This window comes from Camellia sinensis, chromosome 6 (genome assembly GCF_055761805.1).
Source record: "Camellia sinensis isolate YWXY chromosome 6, ASM5576180v1, whole genome shotgun sequence".
Taxonomy (NCBI): Eukaryota; Viridiplantae; Streptophyta; class Magnoliopsida; order Ericales; family Theaceae; genus Camellia; species Camellia sinensis.
Genome location: NC_138966.1, coordinates 20,010,244 through 20,034,760, shown reverse-complemented (window position 1 = coordinate 20,034,760; position 24,517 = coordinate 20,010,244). Strand labels below are relative to the sequence as shown.

The 24,517-nt window shown below is 46.5% G+C and overlaps 1 protein-coding gene across 1 annotated transcript; it reads right to left on the bottom strand.

Annotated features, from left to right (window-relative positions):
* Positions 1-7,996: 7,996 nt before the first annotated feature.
* Positions 7,997-20,795, bottom strand: LOC145793201 (uncharacterized). The gene is made up of 5 exons (XM_082875958.1): positions 20,236-20,795; positions 20,052-20,150; positions 19,571-19,811; positions 9,204-9,253; positions 7,997-8,077 (listed from the first exon to the last, which is right to left on the bottom strand). Exons 1-5 carry the CDS (start codon positions 20,761-20,763, stop codon positions 7,997-7,999), a joined length of 999 nt encoding a protein of 332 aa, XP_082732084.1. The 5' UTR covers positions 20,764-20,795.
* Positions 20,796-24,517: the final 3,722 nt, after the last annotated feature.

The following is a 24,517-nucleotide window of genomic DNA, read 5'->3' as shown; positions in this document are numbered from 1 at the left end:
CCGCTTTGTCTAGGAGGGGGAAGATTTCCCATTTTACGGCTTTCCTGAACCATGGCTGAACTTTGAAAAGTGGCGTTTGCCCAACTTTGAGATCTTCTTCGATCTACAACTGCAAGATGATGAAGTTGTAAAGGAACAGACTGACCTACCAGCTGGGGCTGAATAAAGTACAGAGAATGAGTCCAATGGCAATGAACTTGAGCTGGGAGCAGCGTTGGCTTGTTTCCTCTCGGATCCTCAGATCAAACCGAAGAGCTTGGGGGATGACTTCACCATTTCCATGATTGGAGATCAATCGACTGTGGACCCTTCCGGTGGTATTCTGGATGCATCTATTGCATTCTCCCTCGTTTGGCAGTTCGAGGAGGGCTTTTTGTCCAGCAGTTCTGAATCAGGTAGTGAACCGAAATCTGATTTCACGGAGTCTGTGGAGTCGGAATTAGATTCTAGTTCTTCTGAGTCAGAGTCCGATATTCCTGGGGTTGATAACTCGGATGCCGTTGTTTTGTGCAGGTCATCTTTTTCCTTTTCTTTTGAGTCCGTTGTAACCGAGAAATTAGACGAGCTGGAAGTTACGAATGAGAATGGTACCACTGCTATATCTGAGTACTTTTCTGTGTCACTTGTGCATTGCATGGATCATGACTTTCAAAATTTTGATAAAAACAACGAGGAAAGAATTCCTCTGGTTTTAAAACATTTGATTGATCGAGAGGAGGAGAGGTTTGTAAAACCCCTGGTTGATGAAATCATTTCAATTAATGTTGGTACTGAGAAGGATCTGCGTCTGGTCTAGATCGGGTCCACGTTGTCTTCGGAGGAACGCGAGCGCTTAGTCGCTTTATTAAAAGATTTCAAAGATGTTTTCGTGTGGTCCTACGAAGACATGCCTGGAATCGATCCTAAGATTGTACAGCACCGGATCCCTCTTAACCCTGAGGCCCGACCCTTCAAGCAGAAGCTTCAGAGAATACCCCCGGATTGAGTTTTGAAGATTAATGAAGAGGTTACCAAGCAGATAGATACAGCGTTCTTGCTAGTATCTGAGTATTCTACTTGGTTGGCCAACATTGTTCCGGTGCCAAAGAAAGATGGCAGAATTCAGGTGTGTGTGGATTTCAGAGATTTGAACAAAGCTAGTCCGAAGGATGACTTTCCTTTACCACACATCGACGAATTGGTAGACTTCACCGCATGCCATGTATTGCTCTCCTTTATGGATGGGTTTTTCGGGTACAACCAGATCTTGATGGCACCCGAGGATAGGGAGAAGACTGCTTTCACCACGCTGTAGAGAACCTACAGCTACAAGGTGATGCCGTTTGGTCTGAAAAATGCTGGGCTACTTATCAACAGGTTGTAACTACGATCTTGCATGATATGATCCACAAAGAGGTTGAGGTGTATGTGGATGACATAATTGTCAAGTGCAAGGAAAGAGAAGGGCACTACACCACCTTGAAATTTTTTTTCCAACGGATCAAAGAATATCGGTTGCAACTAAATCCACAGAAATGCACTTTTGGTGTCACAGCTGGGAAAATGTTGAGGTTCTTGATTACACAAAGGGGTATCGAAGTCGATCCTTCCAAAATCAAGGCCATCCTAGAAATGCCACCACTAAGGATTGAAAAGGAGGTGCGAACCTTTCTGGGTAAGGTGCAATTCATAAGATGATTTATTGCAAAATTAACCTTGACTTGTGAACCACTATTTGGTCTCCTGAAGAAAGGAAAGAAGTTCCAATGGGATGACCGATGCCAGGTTACTTTTGAGCAGATCAAGCAGTATCTACAGAACCCACCCGTGTTGTCACCGCTAAAGTCGGGAAGCCGTTGATTTTGTATCTGTCAGTAACCAACACGACAATGGGCTGCATGCTTGCACATGAATCTAAGGATAAAGTTGAGAAGGTCATCTATTACCTGGGCAAGAAGATGCTGAACTATGAGACCCGTTACACTCCACTCGAGAAGGCTTGTTTGGCCTTGGTATGGGCTACCAGGAAGTTGAGGCACTACCTATTAGCTCACTCTGTAATTCTGATTTCGAGATTAGATCCCATCAAATATCTCTTCGAGAAACCAGCACTTTTGGGTAGGCTAGCCCGTTGGTCGCTTCTTCTCTCCGAATTTGATTTGAAGTATATGACTCGCAAGTCTGTGAAGGGGAGAGCGGTAACGGAGTTCCTAGCCCATCACCCAGTGGAGGGAGACGAAGTAGTAGAGTATTTGTTCCTAGATGAGGCCATTCTGTAGGTCGAAGAAGAGATTTTGACTATGTACTTTGACAGAGCATCTAACCAGTGCAGTTATGGGATAGGAGTGTTGCTGATAGCACCGAACAATTTTCACATACTTTTAGCTTTCAAACTCTGGTTCAATATATCAAACAATGAAGCAAAATACGAGGCATGTATCGCTAGCTTAGAAATCACCCTGGAACTAGGGGCAAAATGGTTAGACATCATTGGGGACTCGAACTTGGTTGTGTTTCAAACGAAAGGAGACTAGAAGGTTAAGAAAGAAAGGATAAAAATCTATCACCAAACCCGGGATATTCTGATTCCTAGGTTTGAGAAGGTAACCTTCACGCATCTTTTAAGAGAGAACAACAGGTTCGCTGATGTTTTATCAGCTCTATCTTCCATGATAGACATCCCTTTGAGAATCCGGATACGTTCGATCATTATTGAACAGAGATATGTGCTGGCCTACGAGCTGATTGCCATGATAGATGAAGTACAAGATCAGAACCCCTGGTATCATGATATCTGGAACTTCTTAGAAAATGAGGCTTATCCACTAAGGGCAAATGCCAAAGATAAAAGGGCAATACGGTGAATGGTAGCTCAGTTATCATCTGAGGAGGTAAATCGTACAAACGAGACCATCTGGGAATGCACAAGCTGTGTGTTGATGCAGAAGAGTCGAAGCACATAATGGAGGCCATCCACGGATGAGAGTGCGGATTGCACATGAGCGGGGTAATGCTAGCTTGGAAGATTCTTAGGCAGGGTTACTACTGGTCAACCACGGAAGAAGATTGTATCGATTTTGTTTAGCGATGCCACAAATGCCAAATTGATGCAAATCGCATGAATATCCCGCCATCGAAGCTGTACAACATCACTTCACCATAGCCATTTTCAGTCTGGGGAATTGATTTTATTGGGGTAGTTACTCCGAAGGGTTCAAATGGGCATAAGTATATCCTGGTGGCAATAGATTACTTTGCAAAGTGGGTTAAGGCCCAATCCTACACAATGCTCAAAGCATCGCACGTAGCCAAGTTCATCAGGAATAATATCATCTGTCGTTATGGGGTCCCGAATGAGATCATCTCAGACAATGGTTCCCACTTTAAGAAAGAAGTGATCGACTTGTTGGAGAATTACAACGTGCCTTTTCATAAGTCATCAATAGATCGGCCGCAAACCAATGGAGCTGTTGAGGCTACCAACAAGAACATCAAACACATTCTACAAAAGATGGTGGAAACCTGCAGGGACTGGCCAGATAAAGTGCCATTTGCTCTTTGGGGCAACAGAACATCAATCCGAACATCTACTGGGGCAACTCTGTATTCTCTGGTTTATAGAATGAAAGCTGTTCTAGCAATTGAAGTTAAAGTTCCGTTGCTACGGGTTATGGCTGAGAGCCAGATAGTAGAAGCAGATTGGCAGCAGAGCAGGTTCGAGGAACTAATGTTGTTCAACGAGAGGAAGCTAAAAGCACTATACCATGTCCAAGGTTATCAATGCAGAATCGCTAGGGCTTTCAACAAGAAAGTTAAGTCTAGGAATCTAAAAGAAGGGGATTTGGTTCTCAAAGACAACCGAGCTCCCATCCATGACCCTAGGGGCAAGTTCAGACCCAATTGGACTAGTCCTTACATTATCAAATCTATCTGGTCGGGTGGTGCTGTCATTCTTATGGACCTAGATGGCCTCGAATTCTCCCAACCAATCAACATGGACAAGTTGAAGAAATACTACCCGTGAGAGGCTCACTGGGCCGAAAACCCGGAAGGGCGACCTAGGCAAAAGTTAGAGCACAAAAAATTAGAAAAAAAGAAAAACTGAGCTCGCAAGGTTGAAAACCCAGAAAGGGTGGCCTTGGTAAAAGTTAGAGCGCAAAAGGAGAATGTTAATACCCGAGTGAACCCGAACCGAACTATTTAAGGCTTGATTCCCATCTTTGGGATACGTAGGCAACTTCATTCTGAAGTCCAGCCATAAACAGTTCCAAATCAACTATGTCCATGAGATTGTTTTAGGCATCTTTGTCTTTTCTGTAGCCAAGAGTTCGATTGTAATCTTTACTATGGGAGCTGGTTACAGTTCAGTGCAGTACAGTGCTATTCAGACAAGGGATAACTTTCTATTTACTGGATTTGGGGTTGTACTTCTTAAGGATAGATTCCGGGTGTGTCCAGTTGTGATCCTTATCGAAAATAGTTTTGAAAATTTTTAATAAAAGTTGATTTTGTTCAACTTAATCTTTTTACAACTTAGACCATTTTTGGACCAAAGGAAAATTTTCAGTACCCACAACCTTCAATTTTATTGATTTTAATACAGAGTTCTCTACCTCTTGATGCAAATCAAAGTTGCTTTTTATTACATTCAAAAGGAAAACTTGAAAGTACAGATTAAAGCAATAAACTTGGGGCATCGATGAGTCAGGTGTTCCTGCGTCCCCTCCCAGAGCTTGTGAAAGCTTTAGATGCTAAAGTAGGCCCAATTCGCGCCTCATCCTCAAGCCAAGCTATGCATTCTCCAGAAAGGGCGCAACTGAAATTGGAAGCGGGAGCTAGAAGTTCTCTTATCCTCCATGTAGTGGGATATCGAGCAAGTTGTGAACCTCGGATAGAAAATGAAGCCGGGTACTCTACCCCCTCTTTTGGACAGGTCTGGTCGTGTCCAAACTGACGCTTAAACCAGAATGAAAAGTAGAAGACATAGTGTGTCAAGCCAATCACCTGAATGCCAGGTTACCGGGCCATGTTGTAGCTCATCTCGGGCAGATCAAACCAGGGGCAACGCCAAGTAATGTCGGCAGCAGACCTGTTACACATCCAATGGCACCACCACCCCTTGTTTGGGAAATCAACTGGTCGTTAGCAAAAGAAATAGCCTTGTGCTGAGTATGCAGGGCAAGAGTCCAGTACTTTCAACCTGTCCATGAGACATATCTGGAGAGGGATGAAAAATAAGAGAGATTAAAGAATAGAAAGGTGTATGTGGAGTGAAAAGTGAGAAAAGGTTTTGAGAGAAAAACAGAGCTTGAGGGCCAAGTGATGTGAGAAACATTACCTGCAAGAGTAGTGGACTTCCTGCGAACTTGGTCGTCTCCCGCCTATGGAAGGTGTCCAAGCCCATCAAAGTCTCAGCTAGTGTCAAGCCAATGCAGCTCTTGCCTTCTTTCAAGCCTTGAGCTACTTCGATCAAGCGAATGCTAGACCCTCCAAAGCCAGGGGCAAGTAGGAAATGAGCCAACATACACAAGCAAAGGTCATGCTACCGAAAACCTTGCCAAAGACAATCGCCACGGTTGCTGGCGTCAAAAAATCGATGAATGAGATTGGGAATGTCAAGCTCTCCGTTGTAAACCAAGGATCAAACATCGTGTAAAGTGAGCCCACACATCCTTCCTAAAGCCTGGATGTGACTAAAATGGGACTGGGGCAAGATTTCCTCGTCACACCGAGATTCCACTAGAACTTGGAATTCTTTAATTGTAGGGTACACTTCTTGTCCTCCGAAGTGGAACACATGTGTAACCGGGTTCCAACATCTAGTCACGGCTTGAAGGAATGGAAAACACAGTGGGGTATGACTTAGCAGGAATAGTGCATTTATCTCGAAACCTCGAAAATTCACTTTTTCTAAGCCATCCAGAGTTGTAATCTAATTTGAGGGTTTTTCGGTGAAGAATGGCTCAATTTGTGGAAAAAACAAAGTTGGAATGAAGAAACTACAAAGTCCCCACTTTTGTAGCAAATAAGGTGCTAAGTGGAAGACAGGTGGCAGCAATCTGGAGGTTCCTAGCACTAGTGGCCGACCGGCCAATGTTGGTAGCCGACCGGCCACTTTTGTAGCCGACCGGCCAGTGCTAGTGGCCGGCAACCACTTTTGGTGGCCGACAACCTCTGCCTATAGCCGACATAATTCCTATGGCCTTCCTATGTGTTGGGAATGTTGGGAACCTATGTTTTGTTCTACTCTTAGTGTATTTTGCCGCCTTGTTTGAAGAGTTTTGATTGAGTCGCTCTTTATGTAGTTTCTCTTTGTTATAGAGTTGTTTTGTTGTTTTTCTTATGGAGTCGTTGTTTTGCTTATCGAGTTGTTGTTTTGTTTATCGAGTTATTGCACTCGTTGTTCATTAAGTTGTTATTCTGTTTGTTATGTGTTGGTTGGTTCATTACCTGATTAAGAAGTTGCCAATATAGTGTACAATGTTCAAAATTCCATCAAGTCCTGTTTTCGTGTAAAATGGTGCAATGCGATGTTCAGAATGTAAAACGCAACATGTTTTCATCAAAAAAGCCGATTTTTCATTCCAATCATGGCTTCTTTTTACACAAGAGTACAAGTTTTTTTTTTTTAGAAAATAAAACTGTACAATATGCTAGCACTATTAGCTAAAAAAGAAAGAGGCAAAAGAAACTAAGCAACAGCATCTAAATCAGTGCCATCCACCTCAAGATTGAGAGGCCCTTTTCGTCTTCTTCTTGGGCATGGACTTAAAGCTATCGTCATTAGCGCCGTTGTTAGAGGCCCCCGTGTCTGAGCTAGTTGTTGAACTGGTCGTAGCATCATCTCCGCCCTCAGAATCTAAGCCAGCATCGCTCTCTCCGTCCTCAGATGACTCTGACTGTGGACTCGCTGCCTCCTCATCCTCACTCGTCTCATCATCATCATCGTCTGGAATGGGCTCTGAATGGCCACTCTCATCACGGGTGTCCCTAGCTCTACCTAGGCTGTGAGCCGGAGCCTCTCATCTCCCTCTCCCTGCTGCCGGAGGAGGTGTTGATGGTCCCGCTGCAGCTCCTGCTGGAACATCCAATGTGCCTGGGATCTGAAAATGGGAGTTTGTCAAATACATTAGTCACGATGTATACTTGATGCAAAAAGATGTAGTGCAAGATGTAGTGATTAAGTGCCATGTTTGAATGCAGTGATTGAGTGCAGTGTTTTAGATATAGTGTTTGAGTGTCGTGTTTGAATGTAGTATCTGAGTGCAATGTGTCAGATTAGTGTAGTGTGGAACTGATTATGTTTGAAATGCTGATGTATCAGCAAGAAATTTAATGGCATGAAGTGTGAACTGAAGGAAATTACCAGAATCCTGTAGAGATTGAGCATGTTCATGTTCCTCTGTACCATCTCCGTCAGGGAAGCCACTAGCTTGAGGGCCTGCCCGGTGTACTCTATGGATGCTTGCAAGTATGTTGAGAAGATTAGTGTTCTATAAAGTATACCCGAAATGAAGTAAATATGCAAAATCAAAAGTATGGTACATATTGGAGTAGGGCCTCGAACCCATATAAGCTCATGCCTGGCTGGCGCAGGCTCAATGGGAATCTGGCAAGCCTCCCTGGAATGTCGCTGGTAGGTGAGTGTGGTAGGAAGCTCTAGCCACCCAGCCCTCTGTCTCACCCTAGAACCTCTCCTGCCATGGGTCCTGGTCGCCTCGGCTCCTCTGCCTCTCTCTCCTACAGCTAGAGCCCTCGGTCTATTATCTCCGTGGACCCCGGTCAAAGGGGGCATAAGGTATGTCTGGATGAAGACTGTGTAGTCACCCTCGACTCAGAAGAAGTCGGCGTCCCAGCCTCGGGTGAAATCAATCATCTCTTAGAAAATGTACCTTTCTGTGACTCTCATGTATGTTGAAGGCGGCATCGGAACTACCGGCTCGGGCAAGCCGATGGTCTGACATAAGAATCACTCCCCTAAGAATCATGCTTGACAAATTGGGCCCTCGAGCAGGATTCAGAAGCGAGAAGTCTCTCGGGCACCAGCGAGCTGATCTCTGACTCCCTCAGGCATCATCGCCCAGGGTTGCCAAGTGATCTGTAAATAGAGAAGGTATAGATTGTTAGCTATCATCAGGTATTGCAATATGAGTCAAAATTGAAGGAAAATGAAAATAAATAGAGAAGCTTGAGTTACTTCAGCTGCGATCATGGTATCGAAGTATTGCCGGAAGAAGGGGAAGGACTCCCGAGACCTCCGCTGGCATCTTCCGTCGTATCGGTGAGAGTACGGCACGACAAGTGGCATCTCCACCTCTAGCTCTGGGGCAAGTCTCGGAAAGCAGGCGTACATCCATAGTTGTAGAAAGCGAAAAGGGCAATAGTTAGTATACAATACACAGAGTATGCAAAGTAGAAAGCAGATTGTATGCGGTGTATAGTGTGTGCAGTGTATAGAGTATGTAAAGCAAAAAGTAGATTATGTGCGGTGTACAGTGTGTGCAGTGTACAGAGTATGTAAAGTAGAAAGTCGATTGTGTGTGTACAATATACAGTGTGTGCAGTGTACAGAGAATGCTAGGCGGAAAGCGCAATAGGAAATACAAAACAGAGAAGTGAGGCATACCTCCCAGGCCCTCTAGTAGCCTCCTATTAGATGTCCGCTCCTGCAAGAGGTCGAGCTCACGTACCCGTACAAGGTGGCCAAGCCAGCGCCACCCCAATCGTAAAGTTGGACTCAAGACAAGTCCACCAGAGCACTCAGGAGGTATAACCCAACGGTGTTCGCCCGGTCGGCAAACAGGGTAGTGCCAAAGAGAAACATCAGGAAACCTCAAGCACACTACTTGGTCTCCTCTTGGGTCGCTGGCGTCGTCCCTCTGTAGTAATCCGCGAACCATGTGTATCGGGCCATCCCTAATCAAGAGATGGGTGGGCAACTCCCCAACAGGTAAATCTAAGCGGCCTCCCACTCGCCCATGTCTGTGTCATAAGGAATCAGATGACCCTCTACCTCTATGCCAGTGAGCATAGAGAAGTCGAAGGAAGTCATCATCATCTCCCCTGCGGTAGAAAAGTGAAAGGAATCGGTGGTATCCCACCACCTCTCTACCAAGGCACCTAGCAAAGGCCAGCTCGCTATGAGGCGTGAGAGCTCCATGCAGAATGAACCAAAACCGGCCTCGTTGATGATATGGTGGACTATGTCAGGAAGCTCCATATACCACTCCCTCGCAGAGATGGTCCCGTATCCTCAGATGGCGTGTGAATCCCCCTGTAAGCAGGACAAACAGATAAAAAGTATTGTAAGAAATGCGGTGCAAGAGTATGTTTGGGACAAGCAGATGCAAGGCAGTGTAAGAAATACAGTGCATAAATGTGTTTGGGATGAACAGATGGAAGACAATGTGAGCTATGCAAGAAATGCAACGTACATTGCCAAAAATGAAGAAGAAGTGTATACCTCGAAGGCGCCATGGGACAAATATGACTCTGGCACGCGCAGTAAGAGGTCCTCCGGTGCGCCTCGTGCAAACCCCCTGAACTGACAGATGCTATCGGGCGGTAACACGTGTATTTGGGGATGATACGTCGCTGAGTCAAAAGGTCGAATGCTGAGCGGCAGTGGTTCAAGCTTCGAATCCACCTCCATCTCTGGAGAAGCTCTGCCGTGTGGGATGTCGTCCGCTATCTCGATGGAAGATGAGAAAGTGGTCAAGAATGTCGAAAATGGGCAGAGAAATGGCAAAGTCAACAAAAATCAACCCTCGGAAGTGGAAAATGGCAGAAAAAGAAAAAACCCGAGAAAAACACTAAATCCAAGGGTAACTCGAGGGAAACAAGCCTCAAGTTGTGGAAATGAAGGAAGAAGCACCGAAACCGACTTTCAATCGGTTCAAAATAGTGTAAACTACGAGGGTTTAGCAAATAAAATGTCCGTGGGGCGTTGGAAAATGCGTATAATGCTTGGATTGAAGAAAGAAAATGGCCTAGAGAGAGAGAAGAATGATTTTTGGCAATGGAGAAATGGGGAAATAGGGTTTGGAACCCTATAGTTAAAGACCCGAGGTGAAATGGCCATTTTGCCCCGAATCTGCCATCGGTGGCCGATCGGCCACCATTTATGGCCGACAACTATTTTTGGTGGCCGATGGGTGGCCTATAACCTTCCCTAGTGGCCGACAGGCCTTCAATGCTCTCCATGAGTGTTTTACTACTATTTTGTGCCCTTGATCCTCGAGAAAGTGCAAGGAAGGCTTACTTTTAATCTCAAAGTGTCTCTGTAAAATCCCCGAATTGTGTCTTCGGTGCGTGGCTCATCATTACTCAACATGGGCAAGGTGTATCCTTTTTTTTTCTAAACGTACTGCAACTCTTCTGAGAGGTAAATCGGAAGTTGTGATTGAGTCGTCTTCATCAAGCACGCTTTGTCGTTGCATGGAACATGCATTTTGTATTGTTGCATAGAACATGCATCCCTATGTTTGCATTGATATGCATGTTGCATTGAAGATGCATTGTTGTTATTTTGCATAGAGTATGCATGTTGCATTGAAGATGCATTGCTCTTTTGCATAGAATATGCATGATGCATTGTTGTTATTTTGCATAGAATATGCATGTCACGTTGTATTGCATTGTACATGCCCCTATATTTGCATAGAAAATGTTCGTACCTGTTGTATTGAACATGCATTTTGGTGTTGTAGAGAACATGCTCCCACTCGCGCTACATAGAATATGCTTCTGCTTCTGTTCCTTGCATATTGTGCATGAAACATGCCTCTAACATTGTGTCATGGTTATTCATCTTGCATAGAACATGCATTCCTATTGTATTGTACCTGTCAAGTTTTTTTCTTCTGCAGGCACGATATTGTATGTACGGTTCATTCAAAGCTGGTGCAACGAGACGATATTGTATATACGGTTCATTCAAAGCTGGTGCAACCAGACGATATTGTATATTCGGTTCATTCAAAGGAACTCTAGGTAAGATCATTCATGTCCCTTGAACACCTTGTTTTGGTTAGAAACACTCAGGTATGCTCAATGTTTACATCTGTAGACACCCCATTTTTGACCGTCCTCAAGACTTGGACGTCACCGTTTGAACACTCGGTGATTATCCATGTTTGTGTTCGTTTGGAGTTCCCGGAAGCCTCGGCTCGCGCGCCTTGTCTCAGGATCTCCGAACTCGATCGTTTAGTGTCTGGTTTTGCACCAAACACTTGCATCTTGCCCTTGAGAGGCAGGGTGGGGCTTGTAGACCATCCCCACCCATCATCGGCAGTGGCTAGATGCCACCGGCTGGTTTTTGCTGCCACCGGCAATATAGTTTGCCGGCCGGCACTATTTGTTGCCGGTCAGCACTATTTTGTGCCGGTCGGCACTTTGTTTGACCAAGATGGCATTTTTTGCCGGCCGATTGCTGTTCATCTGCTTTTGCAGATATTTTTGGACAGCTGTATAGCTTTTGCTCCCCTCCATACACGTGTATGGAGGGATCTCCCTCTTGCAAAGCTTGTCTTGTAAGCTTTACAAGAGGCATATAGAGAGAAGCTCTCTCTAAGGCAAAGAGGGAGAGGCTTAGACATTTTTGAGAGAGAAAATACAGAGGAGAGCTCTGGTTTTCTAGGGTTAGGGTTAGACATACACAACCTATCTCTCTTTTCCTCTCATTTTTGCATACTAGGTGTTTTGTGTCTCATTATTGCACACAAACACCTAGTGTTTCACCTTCCTCTTGGAGCTGAGGTTCTAAAGAGTGTGTTTTGAAGTTTTTGTCTTGGATTCAAGCTCAAGGAGGCCATTGGAGCATCTTTGTTGAAGAAGGCATCAAGGGTGAGAAACTAGTCCTTTTTTCCCCCTTTTTTGCATTGATTTTCTACTAGTCTTAGAGCTGTTTTTGTGATTATTGTATAACATAAAAAAGTTCTTTTTTTAAGCCCTCTTTATTGTTTATTAAGAGTGTTTTGTTGTTTGAGGGTTGTTGACCACCCTTAGGCCTCAAAAGGCCTCATTTTGAGCCATTTTGTGTTAGCTCCGGGATTTTGGTGTTGAGGTCTCTTCACCACTGAAATCTTGAGGGATTTCAGTGGTGAAGATGATGCTTTGAAGTCCCAAGAAGGAGAGGGCCACCCCCTCTCCTTGTTGTCCTTGAAAAGGGCATATTTTGGCCTCTTAAGGAAGCCTATGCTTGAGTGTGTGTTGAGCATGTTTGGTTTGTTTTTCATGCTTATATATCCATGATATAACATGATTTCAAGTTGGTTTTGGAACTCCATGCATGTTTAGCATAGTTGCCATGTAATGCCCTATTTGTGCCTTAACATGTTCTAGGTTGTTAGCCTTTGTTGGAGCATGTTTTAGGCTTGCATTTGTGAAGTTTATGTGCTTATTTTGCCATGTTTTAGCTCTGTCCATAATCGTTTGGGTTGATCTTTGCATGCATTATAGAGCTCCTTTGTATTTGGGCTTGTTGGCCTTGAGTATGTGCATGTGTAGCATGCCATCTTTGCATTGTTTTGGTGATTTGGAATCATCCTACATGCTATTTCAGTCCCATTTCCATGCTCGTTGGATTGCCTTGCATGTCTCTTTAATGCTTTGAAAGCATGTGTTGCAATGCTCCATGTTTTGGCCATGGTGCATGCCTTTGTATTTGGGCCACTTAGATGCCGTCTAAGGAGTCCTTTGGCCTTGTTTTAACATGCTAAAAATCTGTTTTTAGTTGTTTAATGTACGCCATGTTTGGTCATGATAAGTGTAGTTCAATGCCTTATCGATTTGCCTTGAACACTTGGACTTTTTGTTGCATGCTTGACTTGATTTATAACTTGATTTGGCATCATTTTATAACATGATTTTAGGGCTCATGTTGCATGCTAATTTTTCCATGTTTCCTTCTTTCAAGCGTGCTTGAATGTTGTTTGATTCATGCTTAAGTGTTGGTCCTTATGTGCATGTGTGTGTGCATGCCATTTAGCTCTCACTCTTTAGCACTTATGGCCACTGTTTTAGGCCTATTTTAGAGTTGCCTAATTCATGTATAAGTCCATCTTGCCATCCATTTGCATTGCCATATGTATGCTTGCATGATTGCATAAGTGCCTTGCCATGTCATGTTGCATTCCTAGCTTGTATGCCTAGGTTGCATTGCATTTTGCATACATGCCTTGTTCCTTGAATTAGTGATAGGAATAGGGCCTAATTTGTTTGATTGGTTTGCATGCATTTGAAATCAAAGTTGCATACTTGGTTCCTTGGGCCATCATGCATGGAAATGCGTGATTGGTGGTCCGAGAACCGAGGCACATGTCCCTTTGAGTCATTACAATGATAAGAGACATGGTTGGTGCATACATGCTTTGAATTGTGCTGCCATGCCTTGTTTTGCCCTCTGTTGCTGTGAGTTGCAGGTTCTGCAGGAATACTCTGCCGACCGGCAGTGTAATGTGCCGACCGGCACTATTTTCTCTGCCGACAGCTTCAACTTTGTGCCGATGGCCATACAACACTGCCGGTGGAAATTTCATCTAGCCGGTGATGATCCCCTCTGTCCAAGGATGTAGTCCTGAGGTTTTGACAACCTCCAGAGGAGGAAAGGGAGGAAAACAGAGGCAGCTTGCGCATGGCGGCACGCTTCTCGAGACGTTTTACTATTTTCCTAAATTAGTTAATTTGTTAATTAATTAATTTGTAATATTTAATTAGCTTGCGTAGTTAATTAATTTGTAATATTTATTCGGTCCCTCCGAGCGAGGGCAAATCTGTAATAAGTGTGTGTGGGTGGTGTGTATGTCTTCCAACCTCACTTCTTTCTTCCCTTTTACTTACCCGCTTTAATGGTTAGTATTAGGACACGTTTAAATTAGCATACCTTATGCTATGCATGCGTGCATCCCTGCATTTGTATTACATGCATTGAGCTCGGTACATCATACTAACTGCATATGTATGTCAAATTCCAAACTGAATATGTGAAAGTTGTGCATTTCTCACATACCATGTTTAGGATAGCCGAGCCTATTCTAGCAACATTTTGTATGCGATGCATTAGGCACTTCACATGGACTTGGATCATGCATGTTTGCTAACAAGTTCTTTGTTTTGGCACGGAGTACTATGTAAGTATTTCCGCTTTAGCATATCGCATGAGTGTGAATGTTACCATGACAGCATGCTTAACATGTGGCTAGATGCTTATGTGTTAAAACTGTTTTGAATGCCTGTGGGTGAAGGTTGGATTGCTTGAGTTGGAAAAACTCGTTGAAATCCGTATTTTAGCCTACTTGCGAGTAGCAAATTCCAAAGCATTTTCAAACCAAACGGATATGCAATGTTTATTTCCAAATTAGGCAATCTAGTCTATACTTGTTTGCTGCGCGCATAACATAGTAATTCTAGGCTAACAATTGGTTTAAGAACACATAAAGTTTTCAAAAACGGATATCACGGTTAGTAGAGGCCGGTCTTCGGACCGGGCGAAAGGGGGTGCTCATAGCTGACCTTCCCCGATCGTACCCAAGCTCCCGAGCCGAGACAACTCCGGTGATGACGGACATGTGGCCTTCGGCACCGAGTCAGGGTTTCCTAAATTCTCCCATAAAAAATATTTAGGTGGCGACTCTGTATCTGGCAAAGCAGTCCATGTTTGGCACTACTTTTTCAAAAATCTGTTTCTCAAAACGATTTGCCAGATTTGGACTCTTTGGTTCAGATTAAGAACCGCGACACAAATCGAGTCCGAACTGTAGCACGAGGTCCCACGCGGGCGCCGTCTACAGTTTCTGGCGACTCTGTTGGGGAGTTTAGAGAGCTTGACTCGAACTCGTGATATCTCATTTTGACTTCATTTATGTGTTTCTTTGCATTGCATGTGCATTGGTGCGCCTAGGAACACAGTGTTTGCCATCTGCCATTCCTGAACGGTTTGCCGGAGGCTTGTCTTGTCAAGGCATGTCCATAAGGCTGACCGGCTATGGGCTCTGACAGCATGGGAACACAAACCCCGGTTTACCGGGGCACCCCTTTTGACCATTCGACCTAGTGCATATTCGGATCCATAGTGACCATTCCAAGCTAGGACAGGTTGCTTACCCGATGCTAAGTTGTTTGAAAACCGCTGTGTGCGTAGTGAAACCCTAGTTCCTGACGAAATAGGACAGGGAAACCCTACCCCAACATAGGGGTGTTTTGGCTCTCTCTTATTTGCTATGTGCTTTTAGAGTGTACCTCTACAGGAATGCATATACCAGTTTGCGAGTTTGAGTATCGGGCCCGAGGGCACTAGAATCAGTATTGTTGAGAATCAGTTATCAGGAATCAGTTATCCGCGGGTATCAGATTCAGTATTTTGGGAACAGAAATCTGGGAACAGTGATCAGCAGTAGGGTACAGTTGTTTGGCTACGCCCGTGTTTGATCAGTTTGGGCTGAAATGCTGTCTGTTTTTCCTTTCAAGGTTCAGAGAGTGGCAGAGTTGATACAGAACAGCCAGTGTCTCCCCTTTGCTGAGGCAAGATTTATGGCGACACAAAGTTCAGAAGAAATTGTGGTTATGACAGCCGCACCGGAGCAGGGAACCACTCCGCAGAGTGAGGCTAGCGTCAGTATGTCATACCCGCCCAGGTCGCCCGTTGTGCACCCGGTTTGGGCTCCCCAGTTATACCAGGCTCGTGAGCCCACCACCTTCGAATTGATGGGGATGATAGGCGATCTCCAAAGGTCTGTGGCAGACCTCGCCTATGGAATGTCGGCTTCACCGCCAGCGGCGCCGTACGCCGGGAATTTTGTACCACAGGAGCCCCCGCTACTGGGGCGGATTGTGATAGAGCTCAGCCAACCAGAGGTGGCTTCCGGCTATAGCCACGACATGTCAGCACCAACCCAGACCCTCGATCAGGCTGAGGCCAGGGGAAAGGACAAGGCAAAGGTAGACGCCGACCCTATTGAGCAACTGCTGTGGGCAGTCGAGGCTTTGAAGGCCAGAGGGATGAACAAGCAACAAACATCTGCAATAGTGACCAAAGCTGTAGATGATGCTTTCCCCGCTCCAACCAAGGGCAGTTCAAGCCAGACAGAAAACCGGGATGGGCCCCGTCATGCCCAGACAATTCCAGTAGCTCCCACCCCTACACCGGGGAAGGTTCAAAAAGCCAAGGCAGCGCCAGCTGATCCTTTCGCCAGCGCGTCTGGCAAGAATCCTCAAAATACAAAGTATCTGCCCCGAGGGCGCAGGGTTTTTCATGACCTCCACATGCCTTTGTCTAGGGCATTGCTAATATTGGCGAAGAACGGGCATCTTAAGCCTTTGGAGCCCCGGCCACTCCCGAAGAATCTCCCCACCACTCATGATGCTACCTTGTACTGCGCGTACCATCAACAGTCCGGTCACAGTACCGATGGATGTTCCCGCCTTCGTCATGAAGTGCAGGATTTGATTGATAACAAGGTTATCCTACCACCTACCTCAGGCAAGCCCGTCACCACTCAGTTGTTGGATTTCGAGGGCTCAGATACTGCGAGTATGTAAAGTGAACCGCCTGTGGGCAACATTTGGTACATTTTTGGATGAAGCGTCTGGCACGCATTTTTGAGCATCGGTGAGACCGAGTTTTGTAAATCTTGGCTCGGATGTCGAGTCAGTCTTTTGTTTTTGAGTCTGTCTCTTTGTCTTAAGTCAGTCTTTTGCTTAAGGGTCTGTCTTGTTGTATCGAGTCAGTCCCCGTTGTATATAATACCTGGTGATTCTGGGGTTTGTTGTCCCGAACACCATTTTGTTTTGTAATTATTATCTGTTTTGTTTTGAGTCTGTTTCTGCCGAGGGGCCAGTTGCACCAACAAAGCCGATCAAAACAGCTGTTGCTGTCTCAACCTTCATGCTTGCTTTCAGCATAAGTGGCGGAGAATTTGAATGGGCTGACAGTACATCTCGCCTGCTCTCCTGTGTGCCAAACTCATTGCATTAATCTAAGTTTTTCACAAACAAACTTTTTGAACACTGCGGTGATGAAAACGAAGAGGAAGGAATTCCTCGGGTTTTGTAAAATTTTGATCATTTTGAGAGAAAGAGAGGCGTGCTAAGCCTTTTTATGAATGAAACCATGCTTGTCGGCGTGAGTACTGAGAAGGACCCTGGCCTGATCCAGATTGGTTCCACACTATCTTCGGCGCGAGCGATTTGTCGCTTCCTTAAAAACTTTCAAAAGCAAATGTTTTACGCGGCCCTGCGAAGACATGTGTGGAATCCCTCTTGAGGTCGCGCAGCCTAGGATCGCTCTCAGCCTCAAAATTCAACCTGTTTGCTTTCCGACTTTGAACCCGTTCAGAACGTTCAGAAAATTCAACGGACAAACGCCATGAAAGGCCCGTGTGGCCAGTTTTGAGGTAGCCTTCGATCAAGAAGCACCGAAGCCGAATCGGAAGGAGTAGATCTCGCTGGAAGAAGCTCGTAGAGTAACCCTGATGGATTCTTCTGCAAATCAGTGCAACAGCCGTTCTCCTAGACACAGAGAGGCTTCAATTTCAAAAAAAAACCCCATTTGGCATGGACTTGCTACACTTTTACCCTTTGAGAGGCTCGCTGGGCCGAAAACCCGGAAGGGCGGTCCAGGCAAAAGTTAGAGCAAGAGAAAAATACAAAAGAAAGAATGAAAAAGAAAAAAGCAAAAAAAGAAAAGACAAAAGATACAAAAAGAAAAAGAAAAAAGAAAAATGCAAAAAAAAAGAGAGAGAAATAGAAAATGAAAAGAAGCTCGCAAGGTCGAAAACCCGCATTGGGCGCCTTGGCAAAAGTGAGAGCCAAACAAAGTGAAGGTTAAAATACCCGAGTGGACCTTAACCGGAACTACGTAAGGCTTGATTCCCATGTTTGGGATACGTAGGCAACTTCATCATGAAGTCCAGCCCCCAACGCTTTCATAAGCGTCTCAGTCCATGCAATGGTTTCAATTTCGTTCCAAAGTCCAGTGGCCAACACCCTTCAAGGTGATTGTGTCCATATATGTGTTGGGACCGTCTTCGTCATCGCTGTGTCCAAGAGCTCGACCACCGCCAATGAAGACTGTCTGCGGATTGCTGCGGCACCATCCCAAACAAGGGGCAACTTTTCGTTGCCACAAGCCGTCGTGAGACGCCATTCAGACTAGGGGCAACTTTCCGTTGCCTCACACCCCCCCTTTAAACCAGGGGCAATTTTCCATTGCCTCCGATCCGAGGTTGCGCATCTCAAAGGGTAAGTTCCATGCTTGTTCAGCATCAGCTGTTTGAAAAGTAGTTTTTCAAAATTTTTACTGAGGTTGACTATTTTCTCGAAAACTATTTCATTATCCAAAACCGGACCATTGTCTTGGACCCAAAAGGAAAATTTTCAGTGCTTGCTGCCTGACTTGCATGCTTTTCAAATCAAAAGTTGAACAAGTACGTTAATCTGACTCTCGTTTTGATCAAAACCATTTTAGTAGAAAGCAAAAACGAAAAAATGGTTAAAATGATGAACTAGGGGCACAGTTGAGCCAGGCGTTCTGTCTTTCCCCCGTCATCAACGTACTTGCCAGAAGAGCACGCTGCCCGCCAGAAGAAATAGCCGTGAGCTAACGATGTTGAGCATGAACCCACAACTTCCTATTCATCCATTAATCACCCCGGGGAGGGATGGAAAATGAGAGATTGAAGAATAGAGAGGCGTAAGTTGAGAGAAAAGTGAGGAAAAGGGTTTTGAGAAAAAAATCCGAGCTCGAGAGCTGAGTGATGTGAGAATCACAAATCAGAAAGGGTGGGAAACAATACCCAGATTGAACTGGTTCCTCGTGGTCCGAGGTCCCCCATCTTCGCTTACGCGTCTGTGTGTCGTGTCTCTTTCATTTGACGGTCTCGTCTTTTGTTTTGAGTCTCTCCCGAGCGTGTCTCGTTGTGTTTAGGTCGTGTACCTTTATATTTGAGTCCTCCCCGCTGTGTTCGGTTGTAGGCTCGATATCCCGGTTTGAAAAACCCTCATTCGATTTCAAAAATCATCTATGCTCAGAATGCTGTGCCATTCTCTACATTTGAATCTGTTTTGACCCCAACCGGTTCCATCTTTGAGGTCCGTCCTGTCAGATTGGGCCGTTTGTTCAGAAGTTTGCCGTGTGCAGAATGAATCGAATGCTGTGTTATGGGCTGTATGCAGATTAATCCCCAACAGAGTAAGGGCTGTGTGTTCAAGAATCAGGCAGTGGATTGCTTGGGTTATTTTGCTGTTGGCTGTTTAATTATCTGATTATTACAGTGCAAGTGTTCAATTTTCAGACAACCAATCAATTCCATTTACATTGAGGTGTAACATGATGAGATGCGATGCAATGCATGAAATGTGTAAATGTAAACACTTTTTTCAGATAAAAAGTCTGTTTCATTTACTTAGCTTTTCAAATGTACAAGTTTTGGAAACAAAAATCTGCCTGCGGCAGTACAAGGTAATCTATCTACCAACCAAAAAGAAAAGTACAAAGAAAGAAAGAAAAGATAGCAAAAATCTGCATCTATGTCTAGCGACTCCAAGGGCTGTCAGTCCGTCCTGGTCCTCTTCCTGGACGAAGGTCCAGGAGCACCGTCAGCGTCGTCGTCAGAGCCCGAGCTAGAATCGCCTCCGGTCTCCTCCTCCGATGACCCTCCCTCCGCCTCTGACTCCTCGTCGTCGTCATCGTCCGGGACTGGAGCTCGCGAGCTACTCCCGACGTGAGTACGCCCTCCCCTGGTACGGGGAAATATCCTACCCTCCTCATCTCTCCCCCGAGCAGGGACAGCAGGTCTAGCTGGAGCACCTCCCGCCATGGGAATCTGAAAAGGAGGCTGAAAAGTACACGAAAGGGAAATGCATCAGTATGCCGTGAGCAGTTTATCAGTGCAGAATGCAGTGTGTGAGTACAGTGTATGAATGCCGTGAGCAGTTTGTCAGTACAGAGTTTAGTGCAGAATGTAGTGTATGCAGTGTTCAGATACTGTGAGATCAGTGTATCGGGTGTTGTGCCGTGCATCAGATTATGTAAAGCAGTGAATGAATGGTTTGAGGCCAGTGTCAGAAGGACATACCGGTATGCTGTAGACGGCCAAGAGGTCAAATGTCCGCTGGAGCATCCCCATCATCGAGGCATTCATCGCCAACGACTGACGGGTGTACTCAGAAGAAGCCTGCAAAGGTATCAGATGTATTAGTATTCTGTGGAATATCAAGTAAACTAAAATAAATAACTGTACGAAGTGCAGTGATACATACCGGAGGTAGGTCGGGGATGTCAATGAACTCGTGACCAGCCGGTGGAGGGGCGAAGGGGATCTGATAGGTCGACCCACCCTGCCCCTGGAAAGTCAGTACAGCGAGCAGGGCAGGCCAGCCAGCTCCTCGTCCTCCCCGCGCTCCGCCCCTACCACGGACCCGGGCCCTCCTCGAAGATCCAGCCCCTGCTCCTGCTCCGGCCCCAGCCGCCGATGCTACAGGCCTGGCTCCCTCTGCTCGACGGCCGCTCAACGGTCGCATCAGGTACGTCCGCACGTACTCCTGATAGTCGCCGGTGCCTCGGAAGCCGGCCTCCTCCCAGCCGATGGAGTAATCATCCAGCTGCTCAGTGGTCAGCCCCTCGGTCTCCCTCATCTCTGCAGGAGGGTGAGCCGGGACTATCTGCTCAGGTAACCCGCGGGTCTGGCGTAGAAAACGCTCCCCCAGGTACCAAGCCCGACAGACCGGACCCTCAAGCAAAATCCGGAAACGCGAGGTCTCCTCAGCACCAGGGAACCGACCCCGCATCGCCGACGGCAAGGAGGCCCATGGCCGCCATGTGATCTGAAAGTGACAGATAGTTTGTTATCTACTGTTATTGAAACATGCAGTGGGAAAGCGAAGCTAAATGAACTGAAAGTAAAGCATACCTCGGTCGGGGTGATGGTGTCGAAATATCGGCGGAAGAAGCCGAATGTCTCCCGTGGTCGCCGGGTGCATCTCCCGTCAAAGCGAATCGAGAACGGGACAGCCGGAGGAGGCTCCGCAACTGGTACAGGTGCAAGCCTAGGAAAGTAGGCGTAAACCCACAACTGCAAAACAGATGTCAGTATGACTATCGGGTAAAGCAGAATATACAGAATAAAGCGGAAATAGCAGAGCCGTGTGTTGTGCAGTGTATTGTGTGCAGTGCATAGTGTGAGCAGCGTACAGTCAGTGTGAAACAGAATGTATGTGTGTGCCGTGTGTACAGTATACAGTGAGTGTAAAGCAGACCGTAGTGTGCGCAGTGTACAGAGTGCAGAGAATATCGGACAGAAATGAAAAGCGGAGAAGAAATGTACCTCCCAAGCCCGCCAGTAACCTCCGAGCAGCTGGCCGCTGCCGCGAGAAGCCGAGCTCATATAGCCGTACAGGGTGGCCAGAGCAGCGCCGCCCCAGTCGTAGTGCAAGATGTCTCGGACGTCCACCAGTGCGCTGAGAAGGCAGAGAGGCACGGTGTTCGCCCAGTCGGTGAAGATAGTAGTCCCGAACAGGAACATGAGCAAGCCGCGGGCATACCTCTCCACGTCCTCCTCGGTCATCTGCACCTCCTCCCCCAATGCGGGCTGGACCCTGAACTGTGCCTCGAACCAGGAATATCGGACGAAGCCTGGACGAGCTAGCGGTGGCGCCTCCCCCAGTAGATGGACCTGAGCGGCGGTCCACTCATCCATGTCGGTGTCGAAGGGGATCGGATCACCCCCTACCCCGATGCTTGTGAGCATCGAGAAGTCATAAGGGGTCATCGTCATATCCCCCGCAGCAGAAAAGTGGAAAGAATCGGTGGTGTCCCACCATCTCTCCGCCAAAGCGGCAAGGAGAGGTCTGCATGTGGAGAGCCTAGAGAGCCCTCGGCAGAAGGTGCCGAAGCCCGCTCGGTCCACGATGCGCTGGACGGCATCAGGGAGCTCGTCATACCACTCCCGCGTACCAGTATTCCCATACCCGCGAATGGTATGGGAACCCTCCTGCAAACAGAAAATGACAATGGCAAGACAACATTCAAAATGCAGTTTTGAAAAGACAGATATGGCATGTATGCAAGTTTGTCAGATTCAGGCAAATGCCGGGTGCCGGTGTGCTTACAGTGAAATACGTGTGCTGTGTCAGCGTGTTTGAGTGTTTCAGAACAGATGTGGCATGTATGCAAGTTTGACAGATTCAGACAAATACTGGGTACCAGTGTGTGTGCAGTGAAATACAGTGTGCGCCGTGTGTTTGGGTGATTCAGGGCTAGTGCAGTGTGTGTGCATGTGTCAGTCTCAAGTAGATATCAGTTGTATGTATGTTTACAGTCAACTACGGTCTACGGCATATCAGATTTCAGCAATTAGAGAATACAGCTAACTATGGCAGTTTTGTATCCTACATTGCATAAAGTAAAGCAGAAGATGAAGAGTTACCTCGGGAGTGCCGAATGAAAGGTGGGAGGTAGGCTCACGCAGCAGTAGCTCAGGGGCCGCGTACCTCTCAAAGCTCCGAAACTGACGCAGGCCGTCTGGGGGCAGAACGTGGATCGCCAGCCGGTAGGTCGCCGGGTCGAACGGGCGCTCGCTCAGTGGTAAGAGCTCGACCCCGGGATCCATCTCGTGGTCCGGGGGAGTCCCGCCACGTGGAATGTCGTCCGCCATGTAGAGAATGGTGTGAAAATGGCCGGAAAAGGGAAAACCGAGCCGGAATACGAAGAGTCAACCGAAAAGTCAACTCCCGAGAGGGTCGGAAATGGCCGGAATGTGAAGAGGCACGGAAATGAAGAGGAAAGTGAGGGGAACAAACCCCGAGAAGGCGAGAACGCCGAACGAGGCACCAAAACGAGAATGTGATCGGTGGAAAATGTCCGAAACGCGAAGAGGATCGCGAATCCGACGACGAAACGGGCGTAGAACGAGAAGAAACGGGCGAAAAATGAGAGAGAAATACCCTAGAGAGAGAAAGGAAGGGATTTCGGCGGTGGAGAAGTGAAGGAATAGGGCTTGAAGCCCTATTTTATAACACCCAAGGTGAAAAGACAAAACTGCCCCGCACCAGCAACTGTTTGCCGGTCGGCACTTTTTTGTGCCGATGGAATTGTTTTTGTGCCGATGGCCAGCCGGTGGCCTCATCTTTCGGCCGGTGGGGTTCCCACAGCCTTGTTTAGGCCATTTGAGAAGTTTGTGGTCTTCATAGCTCAAGAAAGTGCAAGAAAGTGCATCTTCGACGCTCAACCGACCTCCGTTTTGACCGCAGGCCGTGTCTCCAGTGCGTGGCACTCGAATTCATGCAAGGTGTATCCTTTTTGTATCCTTTTGAATTCAAAAAGTTGCCCCATGTGTGTTGCACAAGTTCATCACACTACTTCGGTGCATTACATTGCACTGTTTTGTGCATTTCAAAATTGTTCGCGCTGTTTTGCGCATCGCACTGTTTTGTGCATTGTATTGTTCGCGCTGTTCTGCGCATTGCACTGTTTTGTGCATTTAATTGTTCGCGCTGTTTTGCGCATCTCATTGCATTTTGCATGCATTCCATCGCACTGTCCTGTGCACTCGCGCATAGCGCTGTCTTGCGCATCATACCATCGTGCAACGCATGGTCTGGCGAGACCTTAAACACGCACGGTCTAGGAGACCTTAAATCCTTTGGATGTGCGAAACCTTCAGCGCATTGTCACGCGTCTTGTAAATACCCCCGTGGTCTGGCGAGACCTTAAACACGCATGGTCTGGCGAGACCTTAAACACGCATGGTCTGGCGAGACCTTAAACACGTACGGTCTAGGAGACCTTAAATCCTTGGAAGGTGCAAGACCTTTATTGCATTGGTGTGCACACTATTGCTTTGTACATATCTTAAGCCGCGTGTTGTCGCGCATCTCATGCAACTTGCATTTCACTTGCATCATTTGCATTTCAAAAAAAAACAAACAAAAACGTGCATAGTCATGCATACATTTTGCATTCCGGTCTGGCGAGACCTTAAACACGCATGGTCTGGTGAGACCTTAAACACGTCCGGTCTAGGAGACCTTAAATCCTCTGAAGGTGCAATTCCTTCGGTGTTTGTCGTGCCCGAACGACTTTTCGGTGGTCTGGCAAAGCCACCAGTCTGTGCTTGCGATGAGTTCCTAGAAGACCAACTGGGACGGTGGAAACTAGAGTTCGAACGGCTTATGCCTAGAACGCAAAGGTTCGGGAGTTCTGAGACTAAAGTCTGGTTTAAAAACCCAGAGGTTTACCCTCGGCTTGAAATCTGTATGGAAGCCCCATAGGTTGAGACGGCATGTCTACGCCTCAGTTCTGGATACTGAACCAACCTAGTATATCACCCTGTTGGTAAGATAGGGAAAGTTGCAATCATAGTCATTGCATCATAGTGCATTGTCATATTTGCATTTGCATTTGCATTGTAGTTTGCATGCATTCATTGCATCACCTTCCGCCTATGGCTTGCGCCTTTCCAGGTTGAGCTTGGTCTGGTATGTGTCCTTACATTTCATGTTAAAACACAGTTCTGCATGTGTATCGCGCCGATTCCACGCTGAT